This window comes from Carcharhinus amblyrhynchos, unplaced genomic scaffold, assembly GCF_965287045.1.
Source record: "Carcharhinus amblyrhynchos unplaced genomic scaffold, sCarAmb.v2.hapA chromosome_298, whole genome shotgun sequence".
Classification (NCBI taxonomy): Eukaryota; Metazoa; Chordata; class Chondrichthyes; order Carcharhiniformes; family Carcharhinidae; genus Carcharhinus; species Carcharhinus amblyrhynchos.
Genome location: NW_027650038.1, coordinates 4,986 through 22,542, shown reverse-complemented (window position 1 = coordinate 22,542; position 17,557 = coordinate 4,986). Strand labels below are relative to the sequence as shown.

The following is a 17,557-nucleotide window of genomic DNA, read 5'->3' as shown; positions in this document are numbered from 1 at the left end:
TCCACCTAACCTGCACGTCTTTGGACACTAAGGGGCAATTTAGCATGGCCAATCCACCTAACCCACAACTTTTGGACTGAGAGGGGCAACCAGAGCACCTGGAGGAAGCAGAAGGGGGAGAGGTTGCAGACTCCACACAGACAGTGACCCAAGCCAGGGATCGAACCCGGGTCCCTGGAACTCTGAGTGCTAACCAGCGTGCCACCCTGAGGGGGGACAAAAGCGAGCGTGCAGCAACAACTCAAACCTCGACTGTTCTCAAACTGACGCTCGCAAAAGGGCGATCCGAGCATTCCCGTGCCCTGGGAGTGTGTCACTCTCCCCCCACCACCACCCCCCCCACCTCGCCCGCCGCTCAGCCCCGCTCACAGATGACCTCGATGACGCTCTGCTCCATGGTGACTGGGTCCAGGCAGCGGTGGGCGGTGCTGCCCACGATCTCGTCCAGCAGGAAGTGGACCAGGTTCTCGTCGGAGACAAAGCGCCAGAGGTAGAGCTGCAGGTACTGGCAGTCCACCTGGATCTGCTGCAGCCCGTAGCGGCCAAAGGAGCGCAGCCGCACGCACTCCAGGAACGTCTTCAGGCTGATCTTGATGATGCCCGTCAGGACGGAGACCTGCGGAGAAAGAGAGAGAGGGAGGGGCGGGAGGGAGGCCCAACCCAGAAACTTCCATCAACTACTGTCCACAACCACGCTCGCAAGAGTTTTGTTTTAAATCATTTGTTTGAATAAGGGACTACTCACCTTGTTGAATTCAACGGGGCTGAAGATGTCTATGCGTTCGGAGAAGAGTTTCTGAATGTTACTCAGGAGGTTGGTGTCTATCGGAGCACTGCAGGAAGAAGAGGAGTTAACAAGCGAAGGGGGTAAAATCTTTGACTAGTGTTTGTTCCGTGTAAATTCTGGGGAGGGCGCCAAGGGATCAACTAGGAGCAAGAAGCAATGGCCTAGTGGTATTATCACTGGATTATTAATCAGCTAACGTTCTGGGGGACCTGGGTTCGAATCCCGCCACGGCAGACGGTGGAATTTGAATCCAATAAAAAATATCTGGGATTAAGAATCTACTGATGACCCATTGTGGGAAAAACCCATCCGGTTCCCTTTAGGGAAGGAAATCTGCCGTCCTTACCCTGGCCTGGCCTACATGTGACTCCTAGAGCCACAGCAATGTTTAAGTCCCACCAACGCCTCTACTTTCTCAGAAGACTAAGGAAATTTGGCATGTCCACTACGACTTTGGCTTGCTGCAGCTGCATGCTAACCTTCGGTGAGTTACAGACAAGCAGATACATGTGATCTCCCTTCCTCTCTCCTCGCCAGCCCGTTACCTGGGGGTGTAGCTCGGTGCATAGCGTGCCTGCTGCCGTGAGCTGCTGTACACCGAGAAGGTCCGCTTGCTCGAGTCACTGCTGTGCGCCTTCCTCACACCTTCCTCGTACAGCAGGCCAACCTGCAGAGGACACAGAAGCAAAGGAAAATGAGTGGAGAGCTGCGGGCTCAGTGCTTCATTTCATCCCACCCGTTCCCCCTCAACTCCCATGCCGAGACTGACTCCTTCACTAGGAAGCATCTCCAAATCCCTTCCACGTCCCTCTGTCACTCCTTTCCCCAGACTCAGAGAAACATAGACAGTCGGTACAGGAGTAGGGCCGTTCTGCCCTTCGAGCTTGCTCCACCATTCAAAGAACATTACAGCACAGGAACAGGCCCTTCGGCCCTCCGAGCCTGCTCTGACCATGCTGCCCCGACTGAAATAAAACCCCATGCTAAATTCTCCCTCCGGAAAGGCGCCGGAGTGTGGCGACTAGGGGATTTTCACAGTAACTTCATCGCAGTGTTAATGTAAGCCTACTTGTGACACTAATAAATAAACTTAAGCATTGAACTTTTTTCATGTACTTGTCAAGACACCCCTTAAAAGTCATTATCGTATCCGCTTCCACTACCTCCCCCGGCAGCGAGTTCCAGACACCCACCACCCTCTGCGTAAAAAACTTGCCTCCTACATCTCCTTTAAACCTTGCCCCTCGCACCTTAAACCTGTGCCCCCCTAGCACTTAACTCTTCCACCCTGGGGAAAAAGCTTCTGACTATCCACTCTGTCCATGCCCCTCATAATCTTGTGGACTTCTATCAGGTCTCCCCTCAACCTCCATCGTTCCAGTGAGAACAAACCAAGTTTATCCAACCTCTCCTCATAGCTAATACCCTCCGTACCAGGACAACATCCTGGTAAATCTTTTCTGTAACCCTCTCCAAAGCCTCCACTATCCTTCTGGTAATGTGGCGATCAGAATTGAACACTATATTCCAACTGCGGTCTAACTAATAGCTGATCACGCACTTTCAGTACCCCACTCCCGTTTTCTCTCCATCCCCTCTTGATCCCTTTAGCCGCAAAGGCCACGTCCGGCTCCCTTTTGAACACATCTACAAACTGGCCCCAACAGCTTTCTGTGGTCGAGAATTCCACAGGTTTCACAACTATAAGTGAAGAAGTTCTTCCCCATCTCAAGTCTTGGGTGGCTTATCTCGTATTCTTAGACTGTGACCCTCTAGTTCTGGAGTTCCCCAACAACTGGCAAAGGAACACTCTTCCCGCATCTAGGGCTGGCACGGGTGACACAGTGGGTCAGCACTGCTGCCTCGCAGGGACCCAGGTTCGATTCCCAGCTCGGGTCACTGTCTACGTGGAGTCTGCACGTTCTCCCCGTGTCTGCGTGGGTTTCCTCCAGGTGCTCTGGTTTCCTCCCACAGTCCGAAAGACGTGCTGGTTAGGTGCTAAATTCTCCCTCAGTGTAACCCGAACAGGAGCGTGGGCAACTAGGGGAATTTTCGCAGTTAACTTCATTGCAGTGTGATACTTGCGACACTAATAAACAAAAGGGAATGTGGGGTTGCGGTTACAATCAGGACGGCCTCGATCTTTAATGAATGGGACAGCAGGTTGGAGGGGCCGAGTGGTCTTAGCCCTGCTCCTGATTAGTGTGTCTGATTTGGCGCCTCCTTACCTGCACATCAATGGAGGTAATGTCCTCCACCACCCTCTTCATCACAGCTCGCACGTTGCGTGGTTCAATGGTGTTGATCCAGTCCCGGGTCTCCACGCTCTTACGCAGCATCTGAGACACATTCAGGCCCTGCACCTTCACGTAGTGATTCAGCAACTTCTGCGCAGCCTCCCGGGCTTCCGCACACAGCACGGTCACCAATGTCACCGGGGAGTGGTCCTGGTACAGGTACAGCACAGTGTTAGATACAGAGTAAAGCTCCCTCTACACTGTCCCCCCCATCAAACACTCCCAGGACAGGTACAGCACGGGGTTAGATACAGAGTAAAGCTCCCTCTACACTGTCCCCCCATCAAACACTCCCAGGACAGGTACAGCACGGGGTTAGATACAGAGTAAAGCTCCCTCTACACTGTCCCCCCATCAAACACTCCCAGGACAGGTACAGCACGGGGTTAGATACAGAGTAAAGGCTCCCTCTACACTGTCCCCCATCAAACACTCCCAGGACAGGTACAGCACGGGGTTAGATACAGAGTAAAGCTCCCTCTACACTGTCCCCCCATCAAACACTCCCAGGACAGGTACAGCACGGGGTTAGATACAGAGTAAAGCTCCCTCTACACTGTCCCCCCATCAAACACTCCCAGGACAGGTACAGCACGGGGTTAGATACAGAGTAAAGCTCCCTCTACACTGTCCCCCATCAAACACTCCCAGGACAGGTACAGCACAGGGTTAGATACAGAGTAAAGCTCCCTCTACATTGTCCCCATCAAACACTCCCAGGACAGGTATAGCACTGGGTTAGATACAGAGTAAAGCTCCCTCTACACTGTTCCCCCCATCAAACACTCCCAGGACAGGTACAGCACGGGGTTAGATACAGAGTAAAGCTCCCTCTACACTGTCCCCCATCAAACACTCCCAGGACAGGTACAGCACGGGGTTAGATACAGAGTAAAGCTGGCTTCCTCCAGGTCCTCCGGTTTCCTCCCACAGTCCGAAAGACGTGCTGGTTAGGTGCTAAATTCTCCCTCGGTGTAACCCGAGCAGGAATGTGGCGACTAGGGGGATTTTCACAGTAACTTCATTGCAGTGTTAATGCAAGCCTACTTGTGGCACTAATAAATAAACTTTTAAAAAAACAAAGAAAATTACAGCACAGGAACAGGCCCTTCGACCCCTCCAAGCCTGCGCTGACCATGCTGCCCGACTTAACTTAAACCCCCTACACTTCCAGGGACCATATCCCTCTATTCCCATCCTATTCATGGATTTGTCCAGATGCCTCTTAAAACTCTTCTACTACCACTACCTAATCCACTTCCACTACCTCCCCCGGCAGCGAGTTCCAGGCACCCACCACCCTCTGTGTAAAAAAATCTGCCTCGTACATCTCCTTTAAACCTTGCCCCTCGCATCTTAAACCTGTGCCCCCCCCCCCGCGTAATTGACTCTTCCACCCTGGGGGAGAAAGCTTCTGACTATCCACTCTGTCCCTCATCATCTTGTAGACTTCTATCAGGTCGCCCCTCAACCGCCGTCCTTCCAGTGAGAACAAACCAAGTTTCTCCAACCTCTCCTCATAGCTAATGCCCTCCATACCAGGGGCAACATCCTGGTAAATCTTTCCTGAACCCTCTCCAAAGCCTCCACATCCTTCTAGTACTGTGGCAACCAGAATTGAACACTATACTCCAAGTGTGGTCTAACCAAGGTTCTATAAAGCTGCAACGTGACTTGCCAATTTTTAAACTCAGTGCCCCGGCCGATGAAGGCAAGCATGCCGTAAGCCTTCTTGACCACCTTCTCCACCTGCATTGCCACTTTCAATGACCTGTGTACCTGTACACCCAGATCCCTCTGCCTATCAATACTCCTAAGGGTTCTGCTGTTTACTGTATATTTCCTATCTGTATTTGACCTTCCAAAATGCATTACCTCACATTTGTCCAGATTAAACTCCATCTGCCACCCCTCCACCCAAGTCTCCCACCGATCTACATCCTGCTGTATCCTCCAATGGTCCTCATCATTATCCGCAATTTATAGAACACTACAGCACAAACAGGCCCTTCAGCCCACAAGCTGCACTGATCATACCCATATCTACCCAGCCTATCTATAACCCTCAATCCCATTAAATACCATGTACTCATCTAGGAGTCTCTTAAAAGACCCCAGCGAGTTTGCCTCTACCACCACCGACGGCAGCCGATTCCACTCACTCACCACCCTCAGTGAAAAACTTACCCCTGACATCTCCTCTGTACCTGCTCCCCAGCACCTTAAACCTGTGCCCTCTCGTAGCGACCATTCCAGCCCTGGGAAATAGCCTCTGAGAATCCACCCTATCTATACCTCTCAACATCTTATAAACCTCTATCAGGTCACCTACGTCTCTCCAGGGAGAAAAGACCGAGCTCCCTCAACCTATCCTCATAAGGCATGCCTCCCAATCCAGGCAACATCCTTGGAAATCTCCTCTGCACCCTCTCAATAGCTTCCACATCCTTCCTGTAGTGAGGCGACCAGAACTGCGCACAGTACTCCAGGTGGGGTCTGACCAGGGTCTTATAAAGTTGCAGCATTACCTCCCGACTCCTAAACTCAATCCCTCGATTAATGAAGGCCAGTACACCACACGCCTTCTTGACCACATCCTCCACCTGCGAGGCCGATTTAAGAGTCCTATAGACCCGGACGCCAAGGTCCTTCTGCTCCTCTACACTGCCAAGAGTAAATTCCACCAACCTTTGTGTCGTATTTACTGATCGAGTACTGATCGACCTTTAGTTTAATCTTCCTTTCCTGCAGCTGACACCGTGTTATCCCCCCAATCCCCCCCTTCCTCAGCCTTCCCACAAATATCGAAAGCCAAGTGTCAAGACGCAGCGCAGCCTACTGTTTCGCACTGCTGTGCTGAAAGTACGAAGGGGGCAGAGAGGGAGGGGGGGGGAGGTCACTCACCTGGCCCAGGAACTGCTCGTCCGTCAAGGTCAGAATATAGCTGATTGTGGACGTCTCGTAGTCGAGGCACAGACGGGACAGCAGCAGGAGCAGGCCGGGGGGCGTGGCGCCTTTCTCACCCGCCGTCTCACAGAACTGGCGTGCCGTGTGGCAGATGTATTTGATGAAACTGACGATCAGCCCCTCACGGACGCCCTGGCTGCAGAACTCGCCCTGCGGAGGCAGGGAGGGAGCAGTAAGATTGGGGGTTTGCTCGTGCACACTATCTTCTCCCACTCCAGTCAGAGATTGAGGGTTCGAGCCCCACTACTGTGCACTATCCTCTCTCCCTCTCCCACTCCAGTCAGAGAGATTGGGGGTTCGAGCCCCACTACTGTGCACTATCCTCTCTCCCTCTCCCACTCCAGTCAGAGAGATTGGGGGTTCGAGCCCCACTACTGTGCACTATCCTCTCTCCCTCTCCCACTCCAGTCAGAGAGATTGGGGGTTCGAGCCCCACTACTGTGCACTATCCTCTCTCCCCCCCCCCCCCCCACTCCAGTCAGAGATCGGGGGTTCGAGTCCAGTTAGCTCGCACTATCCTCTCTCCCCCCCCCCAACTCCAGTCAGAGATCGGGGGTTCAAGTCCCACTAGCTCACACTATCCTCTCTCCTCCACCCTCCCAACTCCAATCAGAAGGTTGAGGGTTCAGGTCCCGCTCCCAGAGCTCTGAACCCCTGATCCAGCACGGATCTCCCAGTAATGAGCAGGCGGCTACATTGCCGGAGATGCCGTGTTTTGGGTGGGATGTCAGTGGAGGCAGAACCCGCCTCTTTCAGATAGATGCAAAAATATCTCTCAGTTCACGGGACCCAGGTTCGATTCCCAGCTGGGTCACTGTCTGCGTGGAGTCTGCACATTCTTTCCGTTTCTGCGTGGGTTTTCCCCGGTGCTGCGGTTTCCACTCGCACCCCGAAGATGTGCGGGTTAGGCAGATTGGCCGTGCTAAATTGCCCCTTACTGCCAGGGTAAATACACCGGATTATGGGGATTCAGCCTGGGTGCGACTGTTGTGGGTGCTGACTCGATGGGCCGAATGGCCTTCTTCTACACTACAGGGATTCTATGATAAGCCAGCAATGCTCAGGTCATAGAATTATAGAGCTCTATAGTGCAAAATGAGGCCATTCGACCCATCGAGTCTGCGCTGACAACAACCCTACCCAGGTCCTATCCTTTTAATCCTAGGCATGGACACTGCTAATTCTTCTGAGAATAAGGAGCAATTTAGCATGGCCAATCTACCTAACCCGTACATCTGTGGACACTAAGGAGCAATTTAGTATGGCCAATCCACCTAACCCGCACATCTTTGGACACTAAGGGGCAATTTAGCATGGCCAATCCACCTAACCTGCACATCTTTGGACACTAAGGGGCAATTTAGCATTGCCGAACCACCTAACCCGTACATCTTTAGACACTAAGGGGCAATTTAGCATGGCCAATCCACCTAACCTACACATCTTTGGACACTAAGGGGCAATTTAGCATGGCCAATCCCCCTAACCTGCACATCTTTGGACACTAAGGAGCAATTTAGCATGGCCAATCCACCTAACCCGCACATCTTTGGACACTAAGGGGCAATTTAGCATTGCCGAACCACCTAACCCACACATCTTTGGACACTAAGGGGCAATTTAGCATTGCCGAACCACCTAACCCGTACATCTTTAGACACTAAGGGACAATTTAGCATGGCCAATCCACCTAACCTGCACATTTTTGGACACTAAGGGGCAATTTAGCATGGCCAATCCATCTAACCTGCACATTTTTGGACACTAAGGGGCAATTTAGCATGGCCAATCCACCTAACCTGCACATCTTTGGACACTAAGGGGCAATTTAGCATGGCCAATCCACCCTAACCTGCACATCTTTGGAGTGTGGGAGGAAACTGGGGTACCTGGAGGAAACCCACGTAGACATGGAGGCACAATGGTGAGCACTTCTGCCTCCTTGGCGCTGTGAGGCAGCAGTGCCAACCACTGTGCCACCGTAATGCCCCGTGAACTAATAGAAAAAAGCGACAACAATAAATCAAACCAGATAAAGAGACAAGGATTGAGAATGGAACCGATCCCAGTCGGCGGGGGTCTCAGTCACCTTGAAGTAAGGTTTGTTGGAGAAGGTGATATCCTTGGCGGTGAACAGGTGCACGTAGGCCAGCACCGATTTGATCTGGTTGAGAATGGAGGCGGATATGGTGCCCAGGAGTTCGGCCAGGTTGGCGCTGTCCTTGCCCAGGAGGCGGGGGGCGGCCAGCGACTGGCGCACGTCGGTCAGGCAGTCGGCGTAGAAGCTCTGCAGCGCCTGCAGGTACTGGCGGATGCGCTCGCGGGCAGCCCGCACCACCATCTCCGTGCCCTCGGCGCCGATGTTGGAGGTGGGCAGCAGCTTGATGACGGCCTGCAGCCGCCGGTGGAAGCGGTCGAGGGCGCGCACCAGCAGCGAGTTGTCGCCCACCCCCTTCTCCGCCCGGATGCGCCGCTCCACCAGGGTGAAGTAGCGGCCCATCAGCCGGTCGACAAACGCCACCAGCTTGGCGCTGGCCATCTGCGCCACGTCGCAGCCCCGGGCGGCTGGCCGGTGGACAAAGAGGTCCTGGTAGGAGGCGATGACCAGGCAGGTGTCGCCGATGAAGCAGTTGCAGCCCTTGTCGGTGAACTCCAGGATGTCGGAGAGGGGCTCGGACCCCGGGGCCCCCATCTCGGCCTCCAGCGCCGACAGGTCCTCCACTAGTCGGGCCTCGGCGTGGGCCAGGAACTCGTCGCACAGCTCCTCCGCCGGCTCCTCCAGCTGCAACAGGAGCTCCACACACTGGGCCAGGTCCTTGGCACTCGATCCCGCGTCCCTGCGCCAAAACACACCCCGGTCAACAGATTTCCCGGCCCTCAGCACCCCGGAGGTGAAGGTTACATCGCAACATTCACAAGGGAACTGGTCAGGCAAGCAGGAGGGATCCAGCGGAAAGAGCGGGAGTGACCGTGTGGCTCTTCGAAAGGGCCAGTACGGGGCTCGACGGGCAGAGTGGCCAACTAATTCTCACATCTTTGGACACTAAGGGGTAATTTAGCACGGCCAATTCAGGTGGCACGGGGGTTAGCACTGCAGCTTTACAGCGCCAGGGACCTGGATTCGATCCCCAACCTTTGGTCACTGTCTGTGCACAGTCACAGAATCCCTACAGTGCAGGAAGAGGCCATTAGGCCCATCCCAGCCTATCCCCATAACCCCACATATTTATCCTGCTAATCCCTCTGACACTAAGGGGCAATTTAGCATGGCCAATCCACCTAACCCGCACATCTTTGGACACTAAGGGACAATTTAGCATGGCCAATCCACCTAACCCGCACATCTTTGGGACACTAAGGAGCAATTTAGCATGGCCAATCCACCTAACCCGCACATCTTTGGGACACTAAGGAGCAATTTAGCATGGCCAATCCACCTAACCTGCACATCTTTGGACACTAAGGGGCAATTTAGCATGGCCAATCCACCTAACCTGCACATCTTTGGACACTAAGGAGCAATTTAGCATGGCCAATCCACCTAACCCGCACATCTTTGGGACACTAAGGAGCAATTTAGCATGGCCAATCCACCTAACCTGCACATCTTTGGACACTAAGGGGCAATTTAGCATGGCCAATCCACCTAACCTGCACATCTTTGGGACACTAAGGGGCAATTTAGCATGGTCAATTCAGATGGCACGGGGGTTAGCACTGCAGCCTCACAGTGGCGGGATCCAGGTTCGATCCCCAGCCTTCGGTCACTGTCTGTGCACAGTCACAGAATCCCTACAGTGCAGGAAGAGACCATTAGGCCCATCGAGTCTGCACTGACCACAATCCCACCCAGAACTTATCCCCATATATTTATCCTGCTAATCCCTCTGACACTAAGGGGCAATTTAGCATGGCCAATCCACCTAACCTGCACATCTTTGCTCCTTTCTGATCGTTGCACTTAGATGATCGTTGTTCATACCTGAACTTCTCCCGGAGTTTCTGGGCCAGGTCGGACATGATCTTCTGGCAGTCGTTCTGGATGCCCTGGAAGGACGGCATGTGCTGGTACTGATGCAGCACCGAGCGAGCCTTGCTGTAATAGCGCACCGCCTGCCCGTACGCCTCCAGCTCGATGCACTTGTTCAGCCGGGCCGGGAGTTCGAACAGGAACTGGAGTTTTCGCAGCAGGGTGTGCACCCCTGAAAACACACACGAACGGTGCAAGTGAGAAGGGCACACTGGAACTGGCACAACCCAGGAGACCATTCAGCTCTTTGCATCTATGCGGGGGTGAGTCAGACTCATTACACTATCCCACCCACTGGCATGCAAATCCACTGCGTGTGTGAGTGAGGGTGTGTGTGTGCATGCACGTGAGAGGGTGTGCACGTGCAACAGAGAGAGCATGTGTGCAAGAGAACGTGTGTATGAGCACCCACGCATGTGTGTGTGAGAGAGAGAGGGGCAAGGAATGTGGGGTTGAGGTTACAATCAGATCAGCCATGATCTTATTGAACTAGAGAACAAGCTGGGGGGGACGAGTGGCCTTACTCCTGATTTGATTTATTATTGTCACATGTATCGGGATACAGTGAAAAGTATTGTTTCTTGTGCACTATACAGACAAAGCATACCGTTCGTAGAGAAGGAAAGGAGAGGGTGCAGAATGTAGTGTTACAGTCACAGCGAGGGTGCAGAGAAAGATCAGCTTAATGCGAGGTAGGTCCATTCAAAAGTCTGACAGCAGCAGGGAAGAAGCTGTTCTTGAGTCAGTCGGTACATGACCTCAGACTTCACATCTTTTTCCCGATGGAAGAAGGTCGAAGAGAGAATGTCTGGGGTGTGTGGGGCGGGCGTTGTGGAGGGTTACAGAACAAAGAGATCTAGGGGTACAGGTTCATAGCTCCTTGAAAGTGGAGTCACAGGTGGACAGAGTGGTGAAGAAGGCATTCGGCATGCTAGGTTTCATCGGTCAGAACATTGAATACAGGAGTTGGGACGTCTTGTTGAAGTCGTTCAAGACATTGGTAAGGCCACACTTGGAACACTGTGTACAGTTCTGGTCACCCTATTATAGAAAGGATATTATTAAACTAGAAAGCGTACAGAAAAGATTTACTAGGATGCTACCAGGACTTGATGGATTGAGTTATATGGAGATCCTGGACAGACTGGGACTTTTTCCCCTGGAGTGTAGGCAGCTGAGGGATGATCTTATAGAGGTCTATAAAATAATGAGGGGGCACAGATCAGCTAGATAGGCAATATCTTTTCCCCAAAGGTAGGGGAGTCTAAAACTAGAGGGCATAGGTTTAAGGTGAGAGGGGAGAGATACAAAATTGTCCAGAGGGGCAATTTTTTCACACAGAGGGTGCTGAGTGTCTGGAACAAGCTGCCAGAGGTAGTCGTAGAGTCGGGTACAATTTTATCTTTTAAGATAGTTACATGGGTACGATGGGTAGAGAGAGATATGGGCCAAATGCGGGCAATTGGGATTAGCTTAGGGGTTTTAAACAAAAAGGGCGGCATGGACAAGTTATGCCGAAGGGCCTGCTTCCCTGCTGTAAACCTCTATGAACTTGTCCAGACTACACAGAGGGGAGAGGGGGAGGGTGTGTGTGTGTGTGTGTGTCATAAACACAGCGGGCAGAATAGTCTCCTCTAGTGACTTGGGTGACCAGATATTACAAAACGAAAAGGGAACACAGAATTGAGTGGTCCCCATGACAGACGAGAACCACCACCCCCCCAACCCCCCACTCCCTTTACCCCCACCCAGCAGCGCTGCCCACCCGAGAGCTTGGTGATCTGCTGATGCTGGTCCTGGAGGGTGTTGCTGATGCGGGCGCTGAATTCCGTGATGGCCGCCATATTGGTCGCCAGGCAATCCATCTCGTCCTCCATCTTCTTGAAGTCATTCTTCATCTTCCTGATGGTGTCTGGAGAGACAACATAGCGATCACACCATAACGTGGATAAACGTGAGCATTTTTTTAATCCGCTTTGGTAGCCAAAATAGCAAGTCAAAGGGGACTGGGAGTATAGGGATAGGGATGTTTTACTGCAATCGTACAGGTGAGGCCACACCTGGAGTATTGTGTGCAGTTTTGGTCTTCTTATCTGAGTAAGGATGTCCTTGCTACAGAGGGGATGCAGCGTAGGTTTATCAGCCCGATTCCTGGGAAGGCAGGTCTGTCATATGAGGAGGTTCTAAGTCAAAGAACCCTTACAGCACAGAAAGAGGCCATTTTGAATCTGTACCGACCACAATCCTGCCCAGGCCCTAATCCCGTAACCCCACACATTTACCCTGCTAATCCCCCAACACTAGGGGCAATTTAGCATGGCCAATCCACCTAACCTACACATCTTTGGACACTAAGGGAGAATTTAGCATGGCCAATCCACCTAATCTGCACATCTTTGGACACTAAGGGGCAATTTAGCATGGCCAAACCACCTAACCTGCACATCTTTGGACACTAAGGGGCAATTTAGCATGGCCAATCCACCTAACCCGCACATCTTTGGACACTAAGGGGCAATTTAGCATGGCCAATCCACCTAACCTGCACATCTTTGGACACTAAGGGAGAATTTAGCATGGCCAATCCACCTAACCTGCACATCTTTGGACACTGAGGGGCAATTTAGCATGGTCAATCCGCCTAACCTGCACATCTTTGGGCACTAAGGCAGTATTTTGAAATCACGTTGTGCGATTAGATATTGCTCTTGGGGTTAAAGGGATCGAGGGATACGGGGGAAAGGGGGGGAATCAGGATATTGAATATGATGATCAGCCATGATCATAATGAATGGTGGAGCAGGCTGGAAGGGCTGAATGGCCTCCTCCTCCTATTTCTATGAGTGAGAGAGATGGAGATTGCAGTCACTGAGCAAACAGTCTCTCTCTCTCTCTTTCTCTCTGTGCAACAGGCCGAGAGCAGGGCTGGACAGTCAGGACATGATCGGGAATCCTGCAGGGTGAGCAAGGGGCACTGCATGAGATCATCAGGAGAGGCAAAGCCAATGAATGGGATGGTGGCACAGTGGTCAGCACTGCTGCCTCACGGCGCCAGGGACCTGGGTTCAATTCCCAGCTTGGGTCACTGCCTGTGCAGAGGTAGTACATTCTCTCCGTGTCTGCATGGGTTTCCTCCAGGTGCTCCGGTTTCCTCCCACAGTCCAAAGATGTGTAGGTTGCATGGGTTGGCCCTTAGTGTCCAAAATATGTGCACACGGGGTGGATTGGCCATGCTGAATTGCCCCTTAGTGTCCAAAGATGTGCAGGTTAGGGGGATTGGCCATGCTGAATTGCCCCTTAGTGTCCAAAGATGTGCAGGTTAGGTGGATTGGCCATGCTAAATTGCCCCTTAGTGTCCAAAGATGTGCAGGTTAGGGGGAATTGGCCTTGCTAAGTTGTCCCTTAGTGTCCAAAGATGTGTAGGTTAGGTGGATTGGCCATGCTAAATTGCCCCTTAGTGTCCAAAGATGTGCAGGTTAGGTGGATTGGCCATGCTAAATTGCCCCTTAGTGTCCAAAGATGTGCAGGTTAGGGGGAATTGGCCTTGCTAAGTTGTCCCTTAGTGTCCAAAGATGTGTAGGTTAGGTGGATTGGCTATGCTAAATTACCCCTTAGTGTCCAAAGATGTGCGGGTTAGGGGGATTGGCCATGCTAAATTGCCCCTTAGTGTCCAAAGATGTGTAGGTTAGGGGGATTGGCTATGCTAAATTGCCCCTTAGTGTCCAAAGATGTGTAGGTTAGGGGGATTGGCCATGCTAAATTGCCCCTTAGTGTCCAAAGATGTGCAGGTTAGGGGGATTGGCCATGCTAAATTGCCTGTTAGTGTCCAAAATGTGTGCACATTGGGTGGATTAGCCGTGCTAAGTTGTCCCTTAGTGTCCAAAGATTAGACATTAAATTTTATGATTCTATGAATCTGCCATTATCAAAATCAATGGTGCAGCAGACTGGAAGGGCAAACAGCCTCCTTCTGCACTGTAGTGTCCTATTCTAATGGCAGAAGGGCTGAATGGCCTCTTGCTGCTTCTAGTTTCTCTGTTTACCTGTGGCTGATATGAACTTGTTGTAGTTTTCGTAGACCAGGGTCTGCATGTCGCTGTCGAGGGCGCGAATGTGCTTCACCATCTCTGCCTCGCTCTCCATCAGCTCCGCAAGCGTGCACTCCTTCCTTAGCTGCCAGGCAAGCAAACGGGACAACACACTCATCAGTCAACGAGCCCCTCGGTCTCCCATTCGCCTCCCGAGAGGGGGGGGTCGGGGCCCTTTGCTGAGGGGGTGGGTGCGTTTGTTACCACCAGAGCCGGCTACACTTTCCCTCCCTCCACGTTGGCCCCAACACAGGCAGGGTACAGGCCACATACAGCCTGCTCATCCAGTGTCCTCCTGGGGTTCGGTCACACCACTCACGGCACCGCTAGGACATGCAGTTCTCGCCCATTTAACACTAGCTGTGACCCAAGGCCAGAATCGATCCCAGGTCCCTGGTGCTATGAGGCAGCAATGCTAACCACTAATAAACTTTATGTTGGCCGTACTAAATTCTCCCTCAGTGTACCTGAACAGGCACCAGAGTGTGGCGACTAGGGGAGTTTCATAGTAGCTTCATTGCGATATTATCGTAAGCCTACTTGTGACTCTAAATAAACTCTAAGTAAAATAAACTCCTACTCTGCCCAAGAACACAAGAAACTACAAAAGATTGTGAATGCAGCCCAGTCCATCACACAAACCAGCCTCCCATCCATTGACTCTGTCTACACTTCCTGCTGCCTTGGGAAAAGCAGCCGGCATAATTAAGGACCCCATGAACCCAATACATTCTCTCTTCCACCTTCTTCCGTTGGGAAAAAGATACAAAAGTCTGAGGTCACGTACCAACCGACTCAAAGACAGCTTCTTCCCTGCTATCATCAGACTTTTGAATGGATCTACCTTGCATTAAGTTGATCTTTCTCTACACCCTAGCTGTGACAATAACACTACATTCTGCACCCTCTCCTTTCCTTCTCCCCTATGTATTCTATGAACGCTATATAGACGTTCTGTCTGTATAGCATGCAAGAAACAATACTTTTCACTGTATCCCAATACACGTGACAATAATAAATCAAATATTAAGCTGATCTTTCTCTGCACCCTAGCTGTGACTTGAACACTAAAAATGTATTCATTAAAGTTTAATTATTAGTCACAAGTAAGGCTTATATTAACACTGCAATGAAGATATTATGAAATTCCCCTCGTCGCCACACTCTGGTGCCTGTTCGGGTACACCGAGGGAGAATTTAGCACCTAACCAGCACATCATTCGGACTGTGGGGGGAAACCGGAGCACTCGGAGGAAACCCTCGCAGACATGGGGAGAACGTGCAAACTCTGCACAGACAGTGGCGCAAGCCAGGAATCGAACCCTGGTCCTTGGCATTGGGAGGCAGCTATGCTAACCATTACATTCTACACCCTTTTCTTCTCCCCTATGTACTCTATGAATGTTATACTTTGTCTGCATATCACGCAAGAAACAATACTTTTCACTGTATCCCAATACGTGACAATAATAAATCAAATCAAATATTAAGCTGATCTTTTTCTACACCCTCGCTGTGACTTGAACACTAAAAATTTATTTATTAAAGTTTATTTATTAATGTCACAAGTAAGGCTTACATTAACACTGCAACAAAGTTACTATGAAATTCCCCTAGTCGCCACAGCTCGGCACCAGTTTGGGCCAACGCACCTAACTGGACTGTCATTCGGACTATGAGAGGAAACCCACACAGGCACAGAGAGAACATGCAGACTCCGCACAGACAGTGACCTGAGCCAGGGAATGGAACCGGGTCCCTGGCACTGTGAGGCAGCAGTGCTAACCCACTGCAGCTTTCAAGACATGTAGAGAGGGGAGAGAGGAATCTGTGAAGAACTATGTCAGTATTAATGGCTGAGTTTGTGCCATTTTAGGATAAAGATAAGAGTTGAGAAGGCTGAATGCCTTTGATTTGATTTATATTGTCAGGTGTATTGGGATTCGGTGAAAAGTATTGTTTCTTGCGCACTACATAGACAAAGCATACCGTTCACAGAGAAGGAAAAGAGAGGGTGCAGAATGCTAGGGTGTAGAGAAAGATCAACTTAATATTCAATTTGATTTATTATTGTCACCTGTATTGAGATAGTGAGAAGTATTGTTTCTTGCACGCTATACAGAAAGCGTACCGTTCATAGTGTAGGGGTCCTTGATTATGCTGGCTGCTTTTCCCGAGGCAGCGGGAAGTGTAGACAGAGTCAATGGATGGGAGGCTGGTTTGTGTGATGGACTGGGCTACGTTCATGACCTTTTGTAGTTTCTTGTGGTCTTGGGCAGAACAGGAGCCCACACCGAGCTGTGATACAACCAGAAAGAATGCTTTCTATGGTGCATCTGTAAAGGTTGGTGAGAGTCGTAGCGGACATGCCAAATTTCCTTAGTCTTCTGAGAAAGTAGGGGCATTGGTGGGGCTTTCTTAACTACAGTGTCGGCGACATGGTGGCACAGTGGGTTCACGCTGCTGCCTCACAGCGCCAGGGACCCGGGTTCGATTCCCGGCTTGGGTCACTGTCTGTGCAGAGTCTGCACATTCTCCCCGTGTCTGCGTGGGTTTCCTCCGGGTGCTCCGGTTTCCTCCCACAGTCCGAAAGATGTGCGGGTTAGGTGCTAAATTGCCCCTCAGTGTAACCCGAACGGGAGTGTGGCGACCAGGTGAATTTCACAGTAACTTCACTGCAGTGTTAATGTTAGCCTGCCCTGTGACACTGACCCTCACTGGGAGGGGGGCTGGTTGGTCCCCCCCTCTCTGTCACTGAAGGGTGGGTTTGTTATTTCACCTTATTCAAATAAAACTCAGGCTGGAAATGCGCCCCATCGATGTCCCCCGGGTCCAGCGGCTCCCGGGCGCCCTCGTTCATCCCGTAATAAAGCTTCAGCATGCCGCGAACCCGCCGCTTCTTCCCCGGCCCGGCCTCAGCCTCCAGCTCAGTCGCCATCTTCCCTCCCGGTTGGCAACAACCCAGTGCGCGTGCGTCCCGGTGGGGACAATAAAGTTCAAGACAACAACCCGGTGCGCATGCGCCTTTATAAAGTTCAAGTGAAGGCAACAACCCAGTGCGCGTGCGTCCCGGTGGGGACAATAAAGTTCAAGACAACAACCCGGTGCGCATGCGCCTTTATAAAGTTCAATTGAAGGCAACAACCCACTGCGCCTGCGTCTCAGCATACAATAAAGCTCAATTGAAGACAACGATCCAGTGCGCATGCGCACAACTGGGGACAATAAAGTTGAATTGTAAACAATCTAGTGCGCACGCGCCTGACGGGGACATCTGTCCGGGGCGGGCCGGCCGCCCCCTACAACCCGCCATCTTTGTAGGGGGCAAGTGGAAGACGCCATCTTTATGAGGGGACAACCTTTATGAAGGGGCGCCGGCAGCCATCTT

The 17,557-nt window shown here is 51.7% G+C and overlaps 1 protein-coding gene across 1 annotated transcript; it reads right to left on the bottom strand.

The window, feature by feature from the left end:
* Positions 1–336: 336 nt before the first annotated feature.
* Positions 337–17,115, bottom strand: vps51 (VPS51 subunit of GARP complex). Its single transcript, XM_080183478.1, has 10 exons — positions 16,949–17,115; positions 14,125–14,254; positions 11,847–11,993; positions 10,034–10,253; positions 8,141–8,888; positions 5,989–6,201; positions 3,016–3,234; positions 1,333–1,454; positions 746–833; positions 337–616 (listed from the first exon to the last, which is right to left on the bottom strand). The coding sequence occupies exons 1-10, from the start codon at positions 17,105–17,107 to the stop codon at positions 356–358; spliced, it is 2,307 nt and encodes a 768-aa protein (XP_080039604.1). The 5' UTR covers positions 17,108–17,115; the 3' UTR covers positions 337–355.
* Between the last annotated feature and the right edge of the window lie 442 nt (positions 17,116–17,557).